Consider the following 19,567-nt stretch of genomic DNA (forward strand, 5'->3'; position numbering starts at 1 on the left):
ACAAAGAGCCATCGCGCTACGATATCTTCCCAATCCTCCTCTTCGCGATCTGGATCTTCCCTTGCACTCTATCCACATCTTCGTCGACCATTCTCAGCATGTCGTTCTGCACCTCGAGTTCTTGGTTGATGGCGATGCCCAACTCTTTTTGCCGTTGCACGATCTTGCGGAGCTCCTCGACATCGAGGTCTTGGTCGGCCATTTTCTGCTTCTGGAGTTGCAAGACGCCCTGGTTATCGAGCTCGCGCGTCTCGGCCGTCTCCTTCCCGAGAACTCTGCCGCCACCGACCTTGGGCTTGTTGTGCTGAGCACTACCCATGAGTTCCTGGGTCTGTTGGATGGAAGCGACAGTCTGATCGAGTTTGGATTTCGTGGCCATGGCATTCAGCAGATTTTCCAGTCCGTCTCGGTCCTTCTTCGCGGACGCAATCAGATCTTTCCGCCTTCGTAGCTCACCCTCTCCCAGTTTCTGCCCTCCCCACCCATCGTCTGCGCCCTTTTGTATATTGGCCAGTCCTTCTTCCAGTGCCGATATAAGCCCCGAAGCCTTCACCAGGTGGCTCTTTGCCGCGGCGCCCGCTTCATGCTGTTTCTGCGTCGTGACGGCTTGATCCCGGTTCGTCAGGTTCAGGCGCGCGTCTTGTAATTGTGCTTTGAGGTCCCTGTGCACGTCAAGCCATATCACCGGATCTGTGATGGGTGCGCCGCCTCCTCCGGGACCCGAGATGATCGAGTGTAACGCGCCGGCTTTGCTTGACGTGCTGCTTGCGAGTGAGGAGGGGAGGTTGAGGAATGCGCGCCAAACGCTGGTTGTGCGCCATCTGGAGTCGTCGCTTTCGTTGATTGTTTTCAGGTATGATTCGAGGCTGTGACGGCGCTCTTCGGTGAGCTGCGGGTTTGAGACTGTTTTCGAAAACCAAGACTTCCCAGGCAGGCTGCACGGTGGAGGCGCGCCAACTTGATCCGTCAGGCCCGAATGTAGAGTGAGGAAGTCGGAGTAGCGCTTCTGGACTGTGAATGAACGGAGAGGTAGGCGGAGAGTGATGTTGTAGATCGTGTACGGCTTGGAGCCTTCAGAAATGGTCGTGTTAGGTATCGATATCTCGACTTGAGGCGCCATGGTGTCTGAGCAAGAACCCAGTCGTGGGATTTTTCATTCGAGTTGCAAGCTGCAGCCTCGTGAAGCGAGCGTGAAGATGTGCAAGCGAAAGTGACGTCGTGGTGGCAGAAAGATCACCATGATCATCGAAGGGCGTCACAGCCACATCACTGCCGCCCGCAAGCGACTCGTACTAGGCATCAACGAGCTTTGTGCTGGGACTTCCTCGTACATCTGGTATACTGTTACGCTTTCCATTCCGAGAGATGCTTTGCTCTTTCAATCACTGCTGCCGATATGGCAGAAAATCAACAACCTCCACTGCCACCAAGGACAGTATCTACTGCATCGTATAACAACATGAACCATCTCTCCCCAACGCTTTCTCCGAACCTCAATCCATCTACGTATCCCTATTCAGGCGGGTTGCACGATTCACGAGCCTCGTCGACACAGTCCCTCCGCCCCGTAGAGAGCCCTGGCGACAATCGCAGAACCCTGTTGATTATATACATCCATGGCTTTCTTGGAACAGAAACCAGCTTTCAGAGCTTTCCGACTCACGTCCATGCCCGGCTGACAGCCGCGTTAGCAGAGACTCATGTGGTGTACACGAAAATCTACCCGCGTTACAAATCGCGAAAGAACATCTCTTTCGCACGCGATGACTTCAGCAATTGGCTACGGCCTCATGAGTCGAGCAGAACGGATATCATCCTGGTCGGCCACAGCCTGGGAGGCATCCTGGCGGCAGAAGTGGCCTTGATCCCTTCCAGTTCACCTGCGGGTAACGATGAGCTCTTCCAGCATCGCATTCTAGGACTTATTGCTTTCGATGCACCCTTCCTGGGAATGCATCCTGGCGTTGTGGGTACTGGCATCGCAAGTCTCTTCCGAACGCCTCCGCAGCCTTCAGTGTCGCCGCCCGCAGATCCAGATATGTTCTCGGACGCAGCACCCCAAGGTCCAACTTACAACCCAAGGTACGCAAATGACATCCGTCTGGCGGACAGAACGGGCAAGCTGCGGAGGTTCTGGTACTTCTGGAACAAGCACTGTGGTGAGTTGGCCAAGGCGACTGGAGACTACGTCTCTTCTCACCTTGAATTTGGCGGCTGTCTCGCGGACTACCCGGGCTTAAAGAGGCGCTTCAATGCGGTTCGTGCATTGGAAGACGTGGATGAGACCGTGAAGGCAAGAACGCCAGACGGGAAGTTAATGAAACGAGTGAGGTTCGTCAACTATTACTCCGCAAGTACGGGACCCGTCAAGGAGAGATCGCCTTCACCAAGCACTCGGTCTGATCTGCTTGAGCCTCCAACGAATGAGTTCCGGGAGACATCTACACGACGGCCGTCAGCAGGAAGCCTTCAACCTTCAACCGTGTCGAGTCCACGACTCTCGCTAGAGGAGCATCGGGACGGCGAGCTGATCACTAAAGACATCACCGAACTTAACATTGATCCCGATCCTCCTGGACTAACGCCTGCCACGACCGTTAGTGATCGAGTTGATCCATCTTCGGCAATAGACGCAAGCGTGAGCGCCTTAGAACCCGGATCGGCAGAACTTGGATTGTTACCGCCAATTCCGCCCCTGCCAGCGCCACCTCCAGAATTCGACGCTGGGTTATTTAAAGAAGAGGACATAGTCAAGCTACTGAGAAATGAACATGATCGCAAGCTCAGGGCATACGAGAGAGCAGTCAAAGACAGGGAAGAATCTCTGAAGGAACGTCAGAAACTTGTTGAACGACGGCAGCGCAACACGCTCAAACGAGAAGAGATGGCCAAGAAACAAGCACAAGTACAAGAAGCTCGCGCGCAAAAAGAACAGAAGAAGCGAGCCGCAACACTCAATCCTGAACACTATGATAAACAACTACAGGCCGAGACGGCCAGGAAGCAAAAAGACCGCAAATTTTGTGCCCTTCCACCCAAGGATCCGGCCAGCGGAAAGCGTGACGACAGGTGGATTCGGATATACTTCGAGGGTATTGACGAAGTCACGGCGCATACCTCAATGTTCAACGTGTCAGACACATACGCGAAGATGGTTGCGGACGTGGTCGAAAGGATCGAGACATGGGTTGCCGAGGATGCATCCACACGCATGATCCTCGCCGATATGGAGCCATGACACGAGGCGGATTACGACTGAGATGAATACTTATGAGCATAGAAGATACCCTTTAGCGTCAAATACAGTACATGAATGAACTCGAGCTGGGCACAAGAGGGGTCCTGGGTGCCACAAGGCTGCACATGCCTTGAAAGGCTGTCGTCTCTCCAATTGATGAACCCCGCCGTGAACTTTTCGAACAGCCCACTTTGAACTTTCCCTCGCGTGACTCAGTCGCATTCTCGTCCACAATTCGATCATTGCTGCAGCTGCGCGCTTTCTTCGTCCTTCTATCGCTCATACCCCCAGGACCATCGCCATGGAGAACAAGGAAGCCTCATTACCAACTCACGCCAAAGACAACCCCAATGTCTCGGCCGACGGCGCACCCTCGAAGAACGCTTTGAAGAAAGCACAAAAGGAGGCCGAGAAAGCTGCGAAGAAGGCCGCTGCAAAGGCTAAGGAGGCAGAACAGAAAGCAACGCAACAAGCACAAGCAGCAGAAGATACCGCGACAGGCAACTATGGCCCGGTACCCGACGATGCGGTCGAGATTACCCACCTCAAGAAGCTCGGAGACGATCATGTCGACAAAGAGATCACAATTATTGTCAGGATTCACAACAGCAGAAGCCAGAGTGCGAAGCTCGCTTTCCTCATGCTCAGACAACAAGGGAAAACGATCCAGGCCGTCGTCGCAGCCACAGGAGATCACGTATCGAAACAGATGGTGAAATGGGCTGTGGGAGTCAACATCAACTCCTTCGTTCGCGTCACTGGTCTGGTCAAGAAGCCCGATCCGCCAGTCGCATCCGCCTCCATAAGCAACCTCGAGTTACACGTCACTAAAATCTACCTGATCTCATCCGCTGCCGAACAGCTCCCGATGCAGGTCAAGGACGCTGAACGCCCACCGCCAGCACAAGAAAAGGAAGGAGAGGCGGCAGTAGACGCGGAGGGAATACCGATTGTCACTTTGAAGACCCGCCTCGACAATCGAGTCATCGATCTACAGACGGAATGCAACCAGGCCATCTTCACCATATCCTCGGGAGTAGAGAGCCTATTTGAAGAGTACATGAGGAAATCAGGATCGAGGAAGTTCAACACACCCAAACTGCTCGGTGCGGCAACTGAAGGTGGCAGTGGTGTCTTCGAAGTGAACAACTATTTCGGAAAGAGTGGCTTTTTGGCGCAGTCACCACAACTGCACAAGCAGATGCTCATTGCCGGCGACTGCGAGTCGGTGTTTGAGATTGGACCGGTGTTTAGAGCAGAGAACAGCAACACCCATAGACACATGACCGAGGTACGGCGTCCTTGTTCCCTTCCTTTCGCCTGCCAGCTATACTGACGAAGACTGCAGTTCACCGGCCTGGACTTTGAAATGGTATTCAACCACCACTACCACGAAGTTCTGGACTTCGCCGAGAAACTGATCGTCTTCATCATCTCCGAGTTAAATTCCCGGTACAAGGACGAGATCGCTGTGGTGCAGAAGTTCTTCCCTCGCGCTGGGGACTTCCATCTCAAAGACGGCAAAGCCCTGCGCCTGAAATACTTCGACGGCATCAAATTGTTGAGAGACGCTGGTGTTGACACCACAGAGCAGGACAACTACGTAACAGACTTGACGACCGCGCAGGAGAAGAAGTTGGGACAAATCATCCGGGAGAAGTACGACACGGATTTCTACGTCCTCGACGAGTTCCCCATGGTAGTCCGCCCGTTCTACACTAAACCGCATCCCACAGACCCCAAATTGAGCAACTCCTACGATTTCTTCATGCGCGGAGAGGAGATTATGTCCGGCGCACAACGTATCAACGATGCGGCGGAGTTGGAGGCGTCGATGCGTGCGAAAGGTGTCGACCCGAACGCAGAGGGATTCCAGGACTATGTCAACGCCTTCAGACAAGGCTGTAGGCCGCACGCGGGCGGTGGGTTGGGCTTGAACCGGATCGTTATGTTCTTCCTTGGCTTGGACAATGTGAGGCAGGCAACGCCTTTCCCTAGAGACCCGCAGAGATTGAGGCCGTAAAGAATCCGTGTGCAAGATGGGTACGATGTTGTTGACCAAAGACTCGTCCTGAAGTGCCATCCCAGGGTTGGTCAGTAGGCCTCGAAACGAATCATGAATCGTGGCACGACGCATCGAAGGGCGTAGATGAATATAAAAAGGCAAGAAAGACAGAATTAGAAATGTACGATCATTTAAAATCATGGGAGCATCCAGTGTCGAATTCTCTTATTGTTTATTCTCCTAATCATCCTTTAGGGCATTGGTGACAGGTGCAGAATCCTATCCAATACATAGGTACCTCACGTTAGCCCGCTCCGAGTGCACTTGCGCTCTCACAAGAGGGATCAGTCGACTCACCAAATAAACCTGATAAAGCTTGAACCTCAACCCGCCGTCGTCGTCCTCGCCCAGCACGGCCCGCGCAGCCCACTGCACCGTCAGTTCCTTCCCATTCTTCAACCCATACTCGACGCTCCCGTACAGCATGACCTCGCGGGCGTCCTGGCCGGTGCCGAACGGGAAGATCTTCTCCAGGGTATGTTTCCGCCGCTGGACGGGCCCGCTCCACAGACCCTTGCGGAGCTCGAGGATGCCGTCGGACCCGCGCGTGACTTTGGTGCCCATGACGAAGTCGGCGTCGGGGAGGAACGAGGCCACGTAGGCGTCGTGCGCCGCGGGCGTGTCACTGATGTCGTAGAATTTCTCGAAGAACGGCACGATGCGGGGGTCGAGATTCACTCCCGACGGCACCGCACCCGTGTACGTGGACGTCGACGTCATTTTGGCTGCGCGGCCGGGGGGGGGAAGGGGGGGAGCACCTAGGGGAGAGATGTGATAGGGTTTGCGCACAACGAGTGAAGCGTGGGAGGGAAGAGGGAAGAGGCGAACGCAGAATGTGAAATGCGAATACAGGGCCAAAAAGGGAGCGAGGCAACTGGTGGGAACGGAAAAGCCTTCTGGCGAACATTTGCTGGATTGTTTCCTACCTTCATATCCGTTCACGGTTCCCACACGCGCGCACACGCACACACACAGGTGGTCGGTTGTGGTGCCGACGCCCGCGTGTGGGGGTGGTTCGCAGCGCTCGCATCGGATGGTGCACGCATATGCAAATGCAAGGCTGAGGATGGTGTACAGTACATACTGTAGCTGAGTGCATAGCAGCGCTTGAGAGCTGGAGAGTAAGCCTGGCCATTGCCCCTCAAGGTATAGCATCGTCTTTGCAAAAGGTGCAAGAACTTGATCCGACTACTACTCTCTCTGCGCCTTGTCCACGGGTTATCTGCATCCTTTTTCGCTTCCGCTTCATCCAGCCATCTCGTAAAACGTCCCATTCTGCCCGGGCACTCTCAATCCTCCATCCTGTCTTGGCCTCACAGGTGACGCTCTGACTGGACTGCCCTCGACCTCTGACCGGACCATGCTGTCTGGTCTTTGTTGGTAAGCATACTCGTGGTACACAGCCGCCGGAGAAGCGCTCATGCTCGTCGCGCTCTCGTCCGCAGGGAGTTCTGATTTGTGTGCTGACCAGGCCGGACTTCTCAAATCGGGGTCAGTTGGTCGTCGCTCGACTTGGGGAAGGGTGGGTTCTCTCATTGGTGGGGGTTCTTCCGCCTTTGCTCCGTTCTTTCGAGACCTCCGCCGCATGCACGCCAAAATTAGCCAGACTAGAAGTGCAAGGACTGCTGTTCCGATCACTGAGGCTAGCGCAATCCCGACTTTCGCTCCAGTGCTCATGCCGGAGCTCGTCGCCGGGGGAGCTGAGGTTGCTGCAGGTGCCGCAAAAGTCGAAAATGGAGGTGTGGTCGTGCTAGGTCCTTGACTCGTGGATGCAGGTGGTGTTGAGGTGGACACACTCTTCGTTGAGCTAGAGCGGGTGGACGAAGAAGTACTGGTGGTTGTGTCCGTGTCCAGAGAGGAGCCCATCGCTGAAGCAAGAGAGTGTTCCGTCGTCCACGCGTCGGCGTCTTTCCATGTGACAGTTTGCCCCTTAGTCGCCGGTAACGACATGATATTCTTGAGAACAGACGAGTCGCTGAAGGCAACTGTTCTCGATTCTTCATCCGGACACCAGCAGTATGATGGTTTGGTAACCGTGGTCGAGCCCGTCTCTTTCTCGTCACACGCGACCCATTGATTCGAGGTTCCATTGCAGTAGACCAATCCAACCCATTGTTCATCTGGGGGGTCTGTCAGCGCTGGTCGTGGCGATCTTTGTAGCTCATGCATACCTTCAAAGGTCTTCTTGGGACATATTGGATCGTCGTAAGTTTCCACAGTGCAACCGGCAAGATAAGTCACTCCATCTGCGGATCATGAGCCTGCGAACATCAAAACAGAGGGAAATTCCTACATTGCGCATTGTAGCAAGCACCTGACGAGAGGCACATATCCAGACTCTCGCAGCATACCTTGGGACCGAGTGCCGCGTTGCCGCAAGGAATGTATCTTGAATCAGCCTCATAGCCATCGTAGTAATAGCAGGTCCCATTGGAGATGTCAGGATTGTAGTCGCCCATGGTGAGCTGTAGGACGCCAGATACGAAGAGGGTCAACAAGAGAGACGACCTCGTCATGGCGGGAGAGAGGCCTGTGTAACCATGCAGCAGGTCGATAAATCTGAGGTACAGGTTCCAAGTCCAGGTTGAAGAGCCGGCAGTAGAAAAGGCAGAGACTGTTTGTTGGTGACGCCGCAGTGTGAGACAGAGACAGGCTGTGTTAGACGCAGCTTGCCGTGGTGGTGGTCCGATTGAGAATCGCTTAGTTACTTGCGCATAGCAGGCTGGTGCGGCAGCAGGTCACAGGTCACTTGTCTTCATCTCACTGCCCCCATGAAGCCATTTCGTCCGAGCATCCAGCAGGTCTCTTTGGCCATAAACCTCGCCCACGATCGTAACTATCATGTCCAACGTCCTGCTTAGCAACTTCTGCCGCCTCATACCACTTTCATCCGGCTTTTGCGTCACCGGCACCCCTGCTTCTGCATGGCTCGCCGTGGGCTCGGTTGCGCCGTTCTCAGCAGACTGATCTGAGGGCACTGTTCCGCCTACCATCCCATCTTCGTCGTCAATATCTACCTCCACCGGAAGATGGTCCTCCCCTTTCGACCGCAGGGCTACCTGCGCCAGCTGCCTCAAGTCTCCTACCTCCTCGCTTGACAGTTCCCCTCGATCACGGCACTTGCTCAGGATTGCCCATACCCAAGCACCAACCCGTGCTACCTTGGTTTGATCTTCCAGCCGCAGCATCTTCTCCAGCTCCATCCCGAGGAACCTGACTAGTTCCACCACTGTGTTCGAGTCCATGCATGCCAGCTGAACAGGATGAGGATCTGTCGAAAGTATGTGGTCCACCCACTGCGCCCGGACCTTGGTCGTATTTTCCGGAAACGATATGAATTGGTCCGGCCGGAGTTTGTGTACCGCTGATAATGGAGGGGAACATCGCAGGGTTTTTCGGACGAGGTTGAATTGCGCCAGGAGAGCATCGTAGTATCGTGTCTGCGCGGGTGGAAGAGATGAGGCAGGCTCAGCAGCTGAAGATCTGTCGTGGGTTGCAGCAAATGCACCGTCGTAGTAATATCCTCCAGCGCCCGTCTTCCCATCTTCTTGGTCAAGCTCTTGCTGCGCATATGCTCCCGGTGCTGTCAAGATGTGCGGGACGTGCTTGGCCTCAGACCTAGTGGATAATGTGTCTTGTCAGCCTGAGCTTCTGCATGACCTGAAATGCGATACTCAGCAACGGGCATCATTGCCTGGACGTGACAGAACTTACCGCACCATCCTCAAATAGTCGATCCCATCACTAGCAGGGCCGTAGAAGAGCTCATCATCATCAGCTCCAAGCCCAGGGAATGCGCCGGTCTGCCCAACGCGTTCGTCAAAACGAGGGGTCTCATGGCTTTCTCCTTCAGACTCGTAGTTGAGATGGGCGACAGGGATGTTGCGCCGCTTAGGTGAGGGCGGCGAATCGTCCAGCTCGGGCGATGAAGTATTGCGGCGTTTGCGCGACATCCTGGACAATTTCTTCAGCCCATATTGAATTTGGTACCGCAGGGATACATAAGTGGAAGCATGGACTACTCGGTCCTCGTAAAGGTACACCAAATTGCGGTTCGTGGCTAGCGTATTCCGTAGAATTGCTTAATACGGAGGATCAAACTGTCCTCGAGAGCAACATTGCACCGAGTACTTAGGACACAGGCAACAAGCATGGTCATTGTGCTAAGATGCCACGCCCTTAATAGAGATTACTGACAATCAAGAATGAGCTGTCACTGTGGTATGATATAAGGTCTTCATATTTATAATATCACCGCCACGATGATCGCCTGCCAAACTTATACTACCATGCAAAGGGACTCTTAACTCCCACCCGATACTACTCCAGCTATGACGGCCATCTGCACACACCGTCTACGATCAATCTCCTTCTTGAGCATCACCAGACATGTTGCCACAATCAACGCCTCATCTATGTGGCTTGTAGCGTCCTGGTCGAGAATAAGCTGTCCACCGTTGCCAGCGCTACATCTCGATGTTCCTTCCGTGCGAGTCCCTTCGCCTCTATTCAACTGGGCAAGAATCTTCCCCGTCTTCTTTTCCCTCAGAGCAATAATATTGACTTTCTTGCCATTGGAATCCTTTGTGCACGCATAGGTCCATTCGAATACGGAGCCGTCGGGTGTGTTGAAGTTGGTGGTTCGAGAGGTGCACTTCCCATTGACTGTGACAATATCCTCGCCGTCTTGACTTCCGATGAGTTGGAGAATTGGGGGACGCCTTGGGCCCCAGCGGTACGTTGTGCTGATCAAGTCGCCTAGTTTCGGGTGGCTGAGAACTGCGCTGCCCGAAGATCTCTTGGCTCTCGTCGAGGTATATGCCACGCTTCCGTCTTCATGGAAAATTTGGGTGACGAGCTCTGAAGACGGAATAGGGAGGCGGAGGGCGCCTATACCACGTTGTGCGATATGCAGGACTTTGCCGGGATGGAAGTTGGAAGCATCGAGGAGAGTCGTTGCGTGGGAGGTGTCGGAGAAGGTCGATGCTGACGAAGATTTGATCTCAACATTCACCTCTTGTCCTTTCAATGATGGGACTTCGTCCTTGAGTTTGGAGTAGTCCACAGTCATGTTGCACGCTGGAAAGAGTAGGTCGATTCGCCGATAATTATTATGTTCAGAGCTGGAAAAATATGTTTCGATCTTCGCTTATGCTCGAAGCGTCAACGTCTGCAACCGTTAAGAACTCTGAGATACATGATCTTTATAACTTCCATTACATTCTCAACCGTTCGGGCTGTGCGGTGTAATGGCTGTGCCTGGTCATCGTATTCGGAAAGGCCGCACAAGGCATCCTCGATATGGAAATGCGTGATTGGTTGGCTGGACGAGGCAGACTCCAGGACGATCAAAGTCTCGCTTGGCCAAGGCAGTGTCGCTAAAGACGGGAACAAGGCGATTCACCTGACCAGATATTCGACCTCTCATACTAGAGTTAATAAGTGATGTCTGAACAGGGGATGGCTCTGCCTCCAGTGCACTTACACTAACAAGCGAACAAGTCGAACAACGGCATCACTCGACGGAAGGTACGAGATCTGTGCTTGCAAGGTCCCGGAGACCTATCTGCATGGGCGCCTTGTTGCAAAATATGCTTTCTGGATGGCCTGAGTATCCTGCAGTGACAGTGTCGGAAGGACTCCTGTATCCTGCTGGCCAGCTGTCAGAAACGACGGGCGTTTGTTTGTCCGCAATGCCCACCACGACCGATGGGATCCTTTTCACGATGAACTCGCAGTCGACGTCGGTGATTCTCCACTCGCCACTGGGCTGGTCACCACCACATCTGGCAAGTCTCTTATGTCTGTGAGTGCACCTAATGTTGCACCGCCCTCCTCGACCTCTCGCACCAAATCCACAACTCTCATAGCATCAACCCGCAGAGTGCCAGCCTCAAACGCGACCATCTGAATGTCACTCTCATGGCACTGGCCTGGTGCTAGAGGTCCGATTCGAAGCTCAGCAGTCAAAGCCATCAAATCCGCTTCGGGCGGAATCGAATTCGAGTGATGCATGGCGTAGACCACGTTCTCGTCTACTATGGCCTGTGCAACATCAATATCATCCCCATTATTTGTGTGGCGCCTTTCGCTCGGATGAAATGAGGCAGTGGAAGATTTCGGCGCATGTCGTTTGGCGAATGACTGCGCGTGAGTGACAAGACGTTGAATACGCGGCAATGGGATAATTGCAATCTTTGCCATCTTGCTCGAATGATTGACCACAAGCACTCGCCATGTAAATGCTTGCCCGACCATGGTAGGCTCTGCGGGGGCTGTGAAAGATATCGAAACGCCGCTCTTTGCGAAAATGTCATACGTTGGTTGTAGGCTGGTGGCGAAGCCGGTCCCTGCCGCGGGGCTGCCGTTAATGTTGTTAACAGGAAGGCTCGTCGGTCGATTTTGACGTTGTATCGGCTGCGATGGCGGGCCAAAAGATGGGTTCAATGCTTGCGTGAAATCAACGTGAGTCGTCCAATCCATCACCAGGACAGGGTGGCAGACCTCGCTGAGTCGTATGTCCAACTTGATGGCGATTGATAAGACGTCAACGTTTCGACCTGGAAGCCCAATGCCTGGGGCGAGGTTTGAATCCTGGGTTTGGTGAAGTTTGTACAAGAATGTCAAACAGTCCCCAGTTCGACATTGCATCGGTAAAAACCCTGGCATCAGAGAATCGGTTCTACCATTTCTCAATGATAGATCGACCTGTCGAATAGTAGCGTCTATCTGCACAAAGGGGATGATGTCCATGTCTAGGAGAGCAATTGTGCTTGGGGTCACGGAGACGTTGTTGATCTTCTGATATCGGATTCGTGTCATTGTCGCTGGTACTGCTCTATGGCGCCTTGACGGAACATGCTGAATGTGAGTTCGGTGTTTGTGGGTTGCGGTCACAGGCAGTACGCGTTCAAGCCTCGAAGCGGCAAGATATGGCGGATTGTCTTTCAAGCCAGGCAAGAGCCGCATTGGCTCGAGAATATTCGCCTCGAGCGGTTGAAAGGGAGTGAGATCACTAACCTCCTCAGTCTCGTCCTGCCGAAGGGCATTGACGATGGCTGAGGGTATCAGAATGATGCTGAGCTGAGGAACGCGGAATCTGGGTCTGTTGAGGACTATTTCGAACTCCCACACAAGAGTCAAGCTCTGACCGCCATCCGCTGACTCGGTTGCTAGAACAATTGGCTCGACTTTCTGAATACCCTCAGCCGAGAAGACCAACTCCTTTGGTGGCGGGGAAATAGGTGGGCTTTGCTCGCTGCTGGATGTTTCGTCGACCGCCCACACTTCTACCTTGAGCGACAGTCGTGCAAGGTACGAATTCAACGAGTCTTCGTCACAACTCGGGAGGCGTAGAACAGCCAAGGCTCTCAACCGTTCATCTGATCTGGGTATGAGTAAGATAGAAGGCCACGAGAGTTAGCGATCTGGCGTACCAAAGAACAGCAGCTCTCTCTCTTTGACCGCGAGCAAGCGGTTGGGGCCTATTTGCGCCTCTGCTCCAGCTTGGAGAATATCAGACACGTCGGTCACGGTGTCTTCAGGGATAATGGCGTCTACCAACGCCGACCTGAAGAAATCCTCCTCCATCTTGTTTCGAGCGAGGTAATAAATGATGATGGAGCATTTCTTCCTCCTCTCTGCCAGTGTAGCAGATGCAACAAGGTCAGCCCCTACTGTTAGTCGGTGTCATACTGTAGCATGGACGAACTGATTGTGTGGAGCCGAAAGAGTCGAAGTTGACAAGCAAATCGGCCGCTTACATAAGCCGCGCAGACAAATTATCTGCGACCTTGTCACTCCTGTTCTTTCCATCCAGCATGCGTCGTCCTTCCAGCTCACAGTCCCACACAATTCGCTCTTTTCTTCTTGGTCAGCACAACAGCATCACCTTCTCATTGAGCTTGCGACGAAGATGAGTGGCCTGCCTCCAACGCCGGGCCCCTGGCGCGAGGCACGCGCGCCGGATGGGCGCACCTACTTCTACCACACCGTCACGAAAGAGACACGATGGACCAAACCTACCGAGCTCATGACTCCAATCGAGAAAGCCCTTGCATCTCAGCCATGGAAAGAACACAGCACGCCCGACGGCCGGAAGTACTACTCACATTCGGAGACGAAGCAGACGACATGGGAGATGCCGCAACAGTACCGAGATGCCCTGAACTCGGTCCAACTACCGCCCAAGCTCGTCCAGCAGCCGCCCGCTTTTGTCGCTGGTGGCAGTACTGCGCTTCAGTCATATCGCGAGCGGGACGACCATACCCCCTTCGAGAGACCGCGTACCGAGAATGGAATCACCGTACCAACCATCACCAAAGAGGTCGTTCCTGATTACTCGAGCTTCGAAGAGGCGGAGGCTGCTTTCATGAAGCTCTTGCGCCGATCAAATGTTCAGCCTGACTGGACCTGGGAACAGACCATGCGTGCGACAATCAAGGATCCCCAATACAGAGCGCTGAAGGACCCAAAGGACCGAAAAGCGGCATTCGAGAAATATGCAGTCGAGGTTCGCCAACAAGAACGGGAAAAGGCCAAAGAGAGACTGGCTAAGCTACGCACAGATTTCGGTAACATGTTGAGGACACATCCCGAGATCAAGCATTACAGCCGATGGAAGACGATCCGACCCATCATTGAGGGCGAGACGGTGTTCCGTTCGACAGATAACGAAGATGAGCGTAAGCAACTTTTCGAAGAATACATTGTCGAGCTTAAGAAGCAGCACATTGAGCAGGAAGCCGCTGCCCGCAGATCAGCCCTGGACGACTTGGCTGCAATTCTCAACGCGCTCAATCTCGAGCCTTACACTCGATGGTCACAAGCACAGGAGATTCTCCAGAACAACGAGCGGATTCAGTCTGATGAGAAATTCAAGCTTCTGAGTAAGTCAGATGTTTTGACGGCCTTTGAGAACCATATCAAATCCCTCGAAAGAACCTTCAATGATGCACGTCAGCAGCAAAAGGCCACCAAGGCTCGGCGCGAGCGACAGAACCGTGATAGGTTCATGGAACTACTGCAGAGCTTGCGCAGCCAAGGCAAAATCACAGCCGGCACCAAGTGGATGACCATTTTGCCCCAGATCGAGGAGGACCCGAGGTATGTTGCAGTGCTGGGTCAGGCTGGATCAACACCATTGGACTTATTCTGGGATCTTGTCGAGGAAGAGGAAAGAGCTTTGAGGGGCAGACGGAATGATGTATATGATGTTCTCGAGGTATGCTGGTGGCCGCCTCCTCAGTTTTGGAATTTCGCTGATTACCTGCAGGACAAACGATTTGAAGTGACACCTAGAACTTCTTTCGATGAATTCCTTGATATCATGCTTACTGATCGACGAACAGCCCCCATCAATCGAGACGTTCTCCAGCTCATCTTCCAGCGACTGCATGACAAGGTCGTTCGACGAAGCGAGGACGAGAAGCACGCAGCAGATCGCCATCAGCGCAGAGCGGTTGATGCGCTTCGCTCACGCATCAAGCATCTTGAACCTCCGGTGCGTATAACTGACAGCTGGGAGGACGTTAAGCCACGAGTGGAGAAGACGGACGAATACCGTGCCATCGAGGACGAGGAACTGCGAAAATCCGCATATGAGAAGGTGATCAAGCGACTCAAAGAGAAGGAAGAAGACGTGGAACGGGACCGAGATCGAAAACACTCCCGACGCACAGACGATCGAGACTATCGCAACGGCCATCGGGAAAGCAGGTACAGTCGAGTCTCTAAGTCCCCGGAGCCCGATGCCTATGAGGAAGACCGTCGCAAAGCTCAAGCTGCTCGTGAGAAGCAGTACCGCAAAACGAGCGGGTTCAGCCCTCCACCCTCGGTTCGCGATCATAGAGACCGTGACGAGCGACATGGCCGTCTTGTCCGCGATCGCACTCCACCACCACGGCACGTGAGTGGCTACGATCGGGAGCGGCGCGATCGCGAAGCCGACCGTGAACGCTTGTATCGCACACGAGCCGAGCCTCGTGGCAGTAGAGACGAGCTCAACTACGGCGAGGAGTCAAGGAGCGTGGCCGGCAGCGATCGCCGACGACGCCGGGAGGGTAGTGAGGACAGCGTGGAAAGTGGCCGCCGTAGTGCCAAACGATATCGTCGTGACAGGAGATCACGCTCTCGTGAGAGGGGAAAGACTAAGACTCCGGAGCCTTCCAGCGCGAAGAAAGAGAAGGAAAATCTCCAGCAGTTGGCCGAGCCGGCCGGAGTGCACTCCGGGTCGGAGGAAGGGGAGATTGAAGAGGATTGAACGGTGCCGCTGGGGAAAGTATTCGACGAATCCTTCACCAGGTCAGTACGTTGTGGCTCCGGTTGACTCTCTCACACAAACAGCCGTTCCTTGGTGCTCGCTTGCGGTCTCGCTCATGACGGATGTCGAGGAGGACAGGAGGGGAGCAGCCTGAGGCAAAGGCGTGCCCTGCTCAGTCCTGAACCGATAGCAAGGGTTGACTCGACAGCACCACTTTGATGGCGCGATTGACGAGGTATGTAGTGCCTCGCTTCTCAGGCTTCTAATCGTAAAATGTTCCAGCGTATTGTGTTCCCCACGACATGTCAAACTACCCCATGTGAGCTCCTAAGGAGTATGGACTGCATATCGGCTGTTTCCTGCTCAATTTCACACTTCTTGCGTAGCCGCCACCCCAGATAATCTTATCTTGTCATGCGCCTTTGGCCTCACGCTGCTGCTCCTCGACCATAGAGGTGGCCGGTCTGAGACGGTGGTCCACCAACAGGCACGAAAGAGCCTTGTCCAAGACGTCGAGACGACGACAACCCACCCCACGCGCGGAAACAGAATGTATGACCTGAAGAAGGCACGGCGAGTCTGAGCAGGCAGCGGAATGCGCAATGTCTTCCTGCGTCGCCTTGTTCAATGTAGCCCGTAGTCTGCAAGCCGATATGGCCTCAACTACGGAGTACAGAGGCGATCTTCCCACGCCGATTACCCCGCTAGGCATGCTTAATCATCAGCATCGACAGTTGATCGACATCACTGTGAATCCCGTGGCCGTGGCGATCGCTGGAGGTTGCTTGGCCGCAGAGACCACGCACTTCCCAGCAAGCGGGCCGGTTGCTCTTCCCTTGAGCTTCACGCCGATATAGCGACTCTCACAGTGGGCAAAAACGAATTCCCCTACCACGCCTTACCGAGCTAGCTGATTTTCCAGTGATCGTCTCTGTTCCTGAGCGAGCTGGGCCCCGATCAGACCTCAAGAAGCGATCTGATTTGTTCTTGAACATGGCCACGAGTCTCGGATATCCACCCAACGTGGAGGCTCGCCTCCGCATATGGTATCTTTTCGTGCAAATGGCTCCTTTTCGATCGCGGCGCGAACCCTGCCTTGTGAGCTTGCTCAACCTATCGACAGTTCTCGATTTCCATCCTCACCATTTGCTAGCCCTTCATATAAGCACCAGGGCATCAGCAATCGTCCCATGCCTGACTCAGCCTCGGCGTCTCAAATTTTAGGACCCTTTGGCTACGCTCATCCTCTCCCTGTCGTTGGATCGGCCGTTGACGAGCGGTGATCTCATAGCCAGCTAGAGCCGCCACCATCGCACTGATAAATATCGGTTGAGATTCTATCGACGGTAATGCCAAGCTGTCATCCCCGTTATCCCTTCTGGAACACGACTGCTGGAGGGCGCAGAAACCAGGACATCCTTCACCATGCTTGAGATGAAGTTCACGAGATATCCACGTGGGAATATTTCTTAAGCACATAAGCAAAACAGGGCTGATCATCTTCGTTGGAACAGTTTCCTGACCAGATGGCGGGTTCGAAAGGCTTCCTGTTTGTGGATGCATACCCCTCTGCAACCGATCCAAGGAGCAGGGAATTGCAGAGAGCGCAAGTGCTCTCACACGCCGCAAGAGCCAGTCATCCGAAGAATCGTAAAGATCCTCCCAAACGAACTGCTAATCACGTCTCTGCGGCCAGAAAACGTGAATCCGAGCAGCCTGTCTCGGAGCGGGAAGGGATTGAGACGCATCGCAACGACCGCTCCACGAGCGATGAAGAAGGGCCTAGTCACGAGCAGAATTGCAACTGTCCCAAAAGGTACAGCGGCGTGCATAGGTGGCGACTTATACAGAGGCACTCGCGGTCGCGTGTTGGTGGTAGAAACTGCCAGGGAGCAAAGTCGGCCAAACATCCATACAATCTGGCAGCGGAGCGATCAGATAGGACCCTTCCACTGTACAAGGGGAACTCAGATCCCTTCAATGCTACCGCCGTCCCTTTCAGCGCATTTGATCTCGCTCTCGTCAAGGACGATCGAGTAAGCGTGATCGACGTTTGTTGGCCGGCAGAAATCTCTATGCGCGGGAATCGCGCGATCTTGGTCGCCGAGACCTGGAAGAGTATGCCCAGTATCCTCGATGCGCCGGCGGTCGCCCACGCAATCATCAGCCATTCGCATTACAGCAGAGCTGTTCGATATCAAATTCAAGGTCGGCGGGATCAGAATGCAATGGTCCTGGCAGAGAAGCACAAGATGTTGGCAGTGAGGGGCTTGCGCGACCTGCTGGAAAACTACCGACAAAACGGCCGTTCAGACTTGTTGGTGGAGATCAGGAAAGCTTCTGCGCAGCTCTCAGCGTGTGGCATTATTTCCGGTGATGTTGCCTCAGCGCAGGTGCATTTTGTGGGTGTCAAAATGGTGGTGGACATGATGGGAGGGCTCAAGAGTATGCTACCGTTCCAAAGCGAGGCCTTGCTCTTTTCCCAGGTGGCATGCGCTTGGTTCAACCGTCAACGTCCGGTGTTTCATCCGGACGAGTGGAATCCTCCGTCCTGGCCCGAGTTCTCAAGATCGCTTCCCAAGCCGCTGAGTTCGACGGTCGACCATGGTATTCATCCCACCCCAGACGGCTGCACGGCCGACACATTCCAGCCTTCTGCTATGTCTCCCAAAGTGAGCAGCGTCGTCAAGGAGCTTCGAGACCTGCTCCATCTCGAGGAAGTAAAGATTGCCCTCGCGGCCACAAAGTCCGACATGGCTGAGCCGGTGTTTCGGTGGTCGGTCCTGCGCAAGCTTGCTATTCGAGCGCGCAACCTCATACTCTGGTGCGATCTGAGGGACATCATCTCCGAGTCTGCAGCCGAGAATGGTGGACTTGACGAGATCCGGGCTAGCAATTCATCAACGGCATTCAACATGATCCTCTGCTTGACTGTCAGGTGCTTCGACAGGGCCATCCTTGAAGAATTCTATTACACTGAACAGCCGTCTTTCCGGTTTAGCACAATGTTCCTCGCCGAGGTGGAGGCCAATCTCAAACGTCTCGACCCGCCGTTTCCGAGTGGCCGTACCTCGGACGATAAACATCTCGACTTCCAGGGCCAGGTTCTACAGGATGAAAGGAGGTTCGACATGCTCTGGATATACTCGGTTGGCGCATACATCGAGCACTGTAACATCAAACCTAGCTCCAGGCGAGTTTCCACAGCGTCCGCAGAACCCCTGGTGTCATCGCTTGCCACACCAGGAGTGGGGGAGCAGAATACGACGGGAGGAGGTGATGGACCTTTCACGGCGCTCTTCAGCAGACTGGTCAAGCCGCTTGGCTTTGGGACTTTCCAGGATCTTACGAGCTTCTTGAGCGAGAGGTATCTTTACTGTGCCAGGGTGCAGGACGACAGCTTGAGGAAGCTGATGGAGTTTTAAAACTGATTTCCCCAAAGCCGTGCATGACGCCATCTCTGGCTCATGCCGCCGAGACCTGCGCGAAACACCAGGAAAGGACAACAGGCGTTTGTCCTGCATGAACCCGTCTGTCCGAGAGTTTGGACTCTCCATCGCGGCGCCCACGGAGCAGTGTATGCCAGGCATGCTTGATCGAAACAGGTGGCAAGAGTGTGTGTCTCAGCTTCCTGTACCCAGAGTCAAGGCCGATCCGATAGCGTATACGAGGTGTTGAGATATGTTGCTCTACTCTGGAGAATATAGGGGGCTGCTTAGTGGTGTCGGACGTCGCCGCACTCGGATATGGTTCAACAGGGCGAATCTGGGTGAACATCTTCGCGCACAAACAAGGGGGTGCACAAGGGAAAGTCATGGTGAGGAATGGGATTCTTGCGCGAGTGGGAGGGACATGTATGTCTATCGAGACAAGCGAGGTGATTATCAAATGCCACCGCCATGATAAATACGGTGGAAAATAAGGGTGTAGATTTTGCGGGACGTGAACATCGCCTTTTGAGGTACATAGAAGCCCCTGAAGAGCAGGAGTTCATAGCCCTCGC

General features: G+C 54.1%; 10 protein-coding genes across 10 annotated transcripts; 4 read left to right on the forward strand and 6 right to left on the reverse strand.

Moving 5' to 3' along the window:
* Positions 1–16: 16 nt before the first annotated feature.
* Positions 17–1,120, reverse strand: G647_05838 (uncharacterized protein; the record flags this gene model as incomplete). Its single annotated transcript, XM_008730164.1, has 1 exon — positions 17–1,120. One exon carries the CDS (start codon positions 1,118–1,120, stop codon positions 17–19), a length of 1,104 nt encoding a protein of 367 aa, XP_008728386.1.
* A 276-nt stretch (positions 1,121–1,396) lies between these two features.
* G647_05839 (uncharacterized protein) lies at positions 1,397–3,238 on the forward strand (the record flags this gene model as incomplete). The annotated part of the gene is made up of 1 exon (XM_008730165.1): positions 1,397–3,238. The coding sequence occupies one exon, from the start codon at positions 1,397–1,399 to the stop codon at positions 3,236–3,238; it is 1,842 nt and encodes a 613-aa protein (XP_008728387.1).
* A 301-nt stretch (positions 3,239–3,539) lies between these two features.
* G647_05840 (aspartate-tRNA(Asn) ligase) lies at positions 3,540–5,261 on the forward strand (the record flags this gene model as incomplete). Its single annotated transcript, XM_008730166.1, has 2 exons — positions 3,540–4,529; positions 4,587–5,261. The coding sequence occupies 2 exons, from the start codon at positions 3,540–3,542 to the stop codon at positions 5,259–5,261; spliced, it is 1,665 nt and encodes a 554-aa protein (XP_008728388.1).
* A 222-nt stretch (positions 5,262–5,483) lies between these two features.
* Positions 5,484–6,023, reverse strand: G647_05841 (uncharacterized protein; the record flags this gene model as incomplete). Its single annotated transcript, XM_008730167.1, has 2 exons — positions 5,484–5,522; positions 5,601–6,023. 2 exons carry the CDS (start codon positions 6,021–6,023, stop codon positions 5,484–5,486), a joined length of 462 nt encoding a protein of 153 aa, XP_008728389.1.
* Positions 6,024–6,548: 525 nt separating this feature from the next.
* On the reverse strand, positions 6,549–7,762 carry G647_05842 (uncharacterized protein; the record flags this gene model as incomplete). The annotated part of the gene is made up of 3 exons (XM_008730168.1): positions 6,549–7,423; positions 7,475–7,549; positions 7,597–7,762. The coding sequence occupies 3 exons, from the start codon at positions 7,760–7,762 to the stop codon at positions 6,549–6,551; spliced, it is 1,116 nt and encodes a 371-aa protein (XP_008728390.1).
* A 279-nt stretch (positions 7,763–8,041) lies between these two features.
* On the reverse strand, positions 8,042–9,256 carry G647_05843 (uncharacterized protein; the record flags this gene model as incomplete). The annotated part of the gene is made up of 2 exons (XM_008730169.1): positions 8,042–8,921; positions 9,018–9,256. The coding sequence occupies 2 exons, from the start codon at positions 9,254–9,256 to the stop codon at positions 8,042–8,044; spliced, it is 1,119 nt and encodes a 372-aa protein (XP_008728391.1).
* Positions 9,257–9,606: 350 nt separating this feature from the next.
* G647_05844 (uncharacterized protein) lies at positions 9,607–10,374 on the reverse strand (the record flags this gene model as incomplete). Its single annotated transcript, XM_008730170.1, has 1 exon — positions 9,607–10,374. The coding sequence occupies one exon, from the start codon at positions 10,372–10,374 to the stop codon at positions 9,607–9,609; it is 768 nt and encodes a 255-aa protein (XP_008728392.1).
* A 650-nt stretch (positions 10,375–11,024) lies between these two features.
* On the reverse strand, positions 11,025–12,893 carry G647_05845 (uncharacterized protein; the record flags this gene model as incomplete). The annotated part of the gene is made up of 2 exons (XM_008730171.1): positions 11,025–12,685; positions 12,740–12,893. The coding sequence occupies 2 exons, from the start codon at positions 12,891–12,893 to the stop codon at positions 11,025–11,027; spliced, it is 1,815 nt and encodes a 604-aa protein (XP_008728393.1).
* A 325-nt stretch (positions 12,894–13,218) lies between these two features.
* On the forward strand, positions 13,219–15,564 carry G647_05846 (uncharacterized protein; the record flags this gene model as incomplete). The annotated part of the gene is made up of 2 exons (XM_008730172.1): positions 13,219–14,526; positions 14,578–15,564. 2 exons carry the CDS (start codon positions 13,219–13,221, stop codon positions 15,562–15,564), a joined length of 2,295 nt encoding a protein of 764 aa, XP_008728394.1.
* Positions 15,565–17,090: 1,526 nt separating this feature from the next.
* G647_05847 (uncharacterized protein) lies at positions 17,091–18,989 on the forward strand (the record flags this gene model as incomplete). Its single annotated transcript, XM_008730173.1, has 1 exon — positions 17,091–18,989. One exon carries the CDS (start codon positions 17,091–17,093, stop codon positions 18,987–18,989), a length of 1,899 nt encoding a protein of 632 aa, XP_008728395.1.
* Positions 18,990–19,567: the final 578 nt, after the last annotated feature.

Source organism: Cladophialophora carrionii (assembly GCF_000365165.1).
Source record: "Cladophialophora carrionii CBS 160.54 unplaced genomic scaffold supercont1.5, whole genome shotgun sequence".
Classification (NCBI taxonomy): domain Eukaryota; kingdom Fungi; phylum Ascomycota; class Eurotiomycetes; order Chaetothyriales; family Herpotrichiellaceae; genus Cladophialophora; species Cladophialophora carrionii.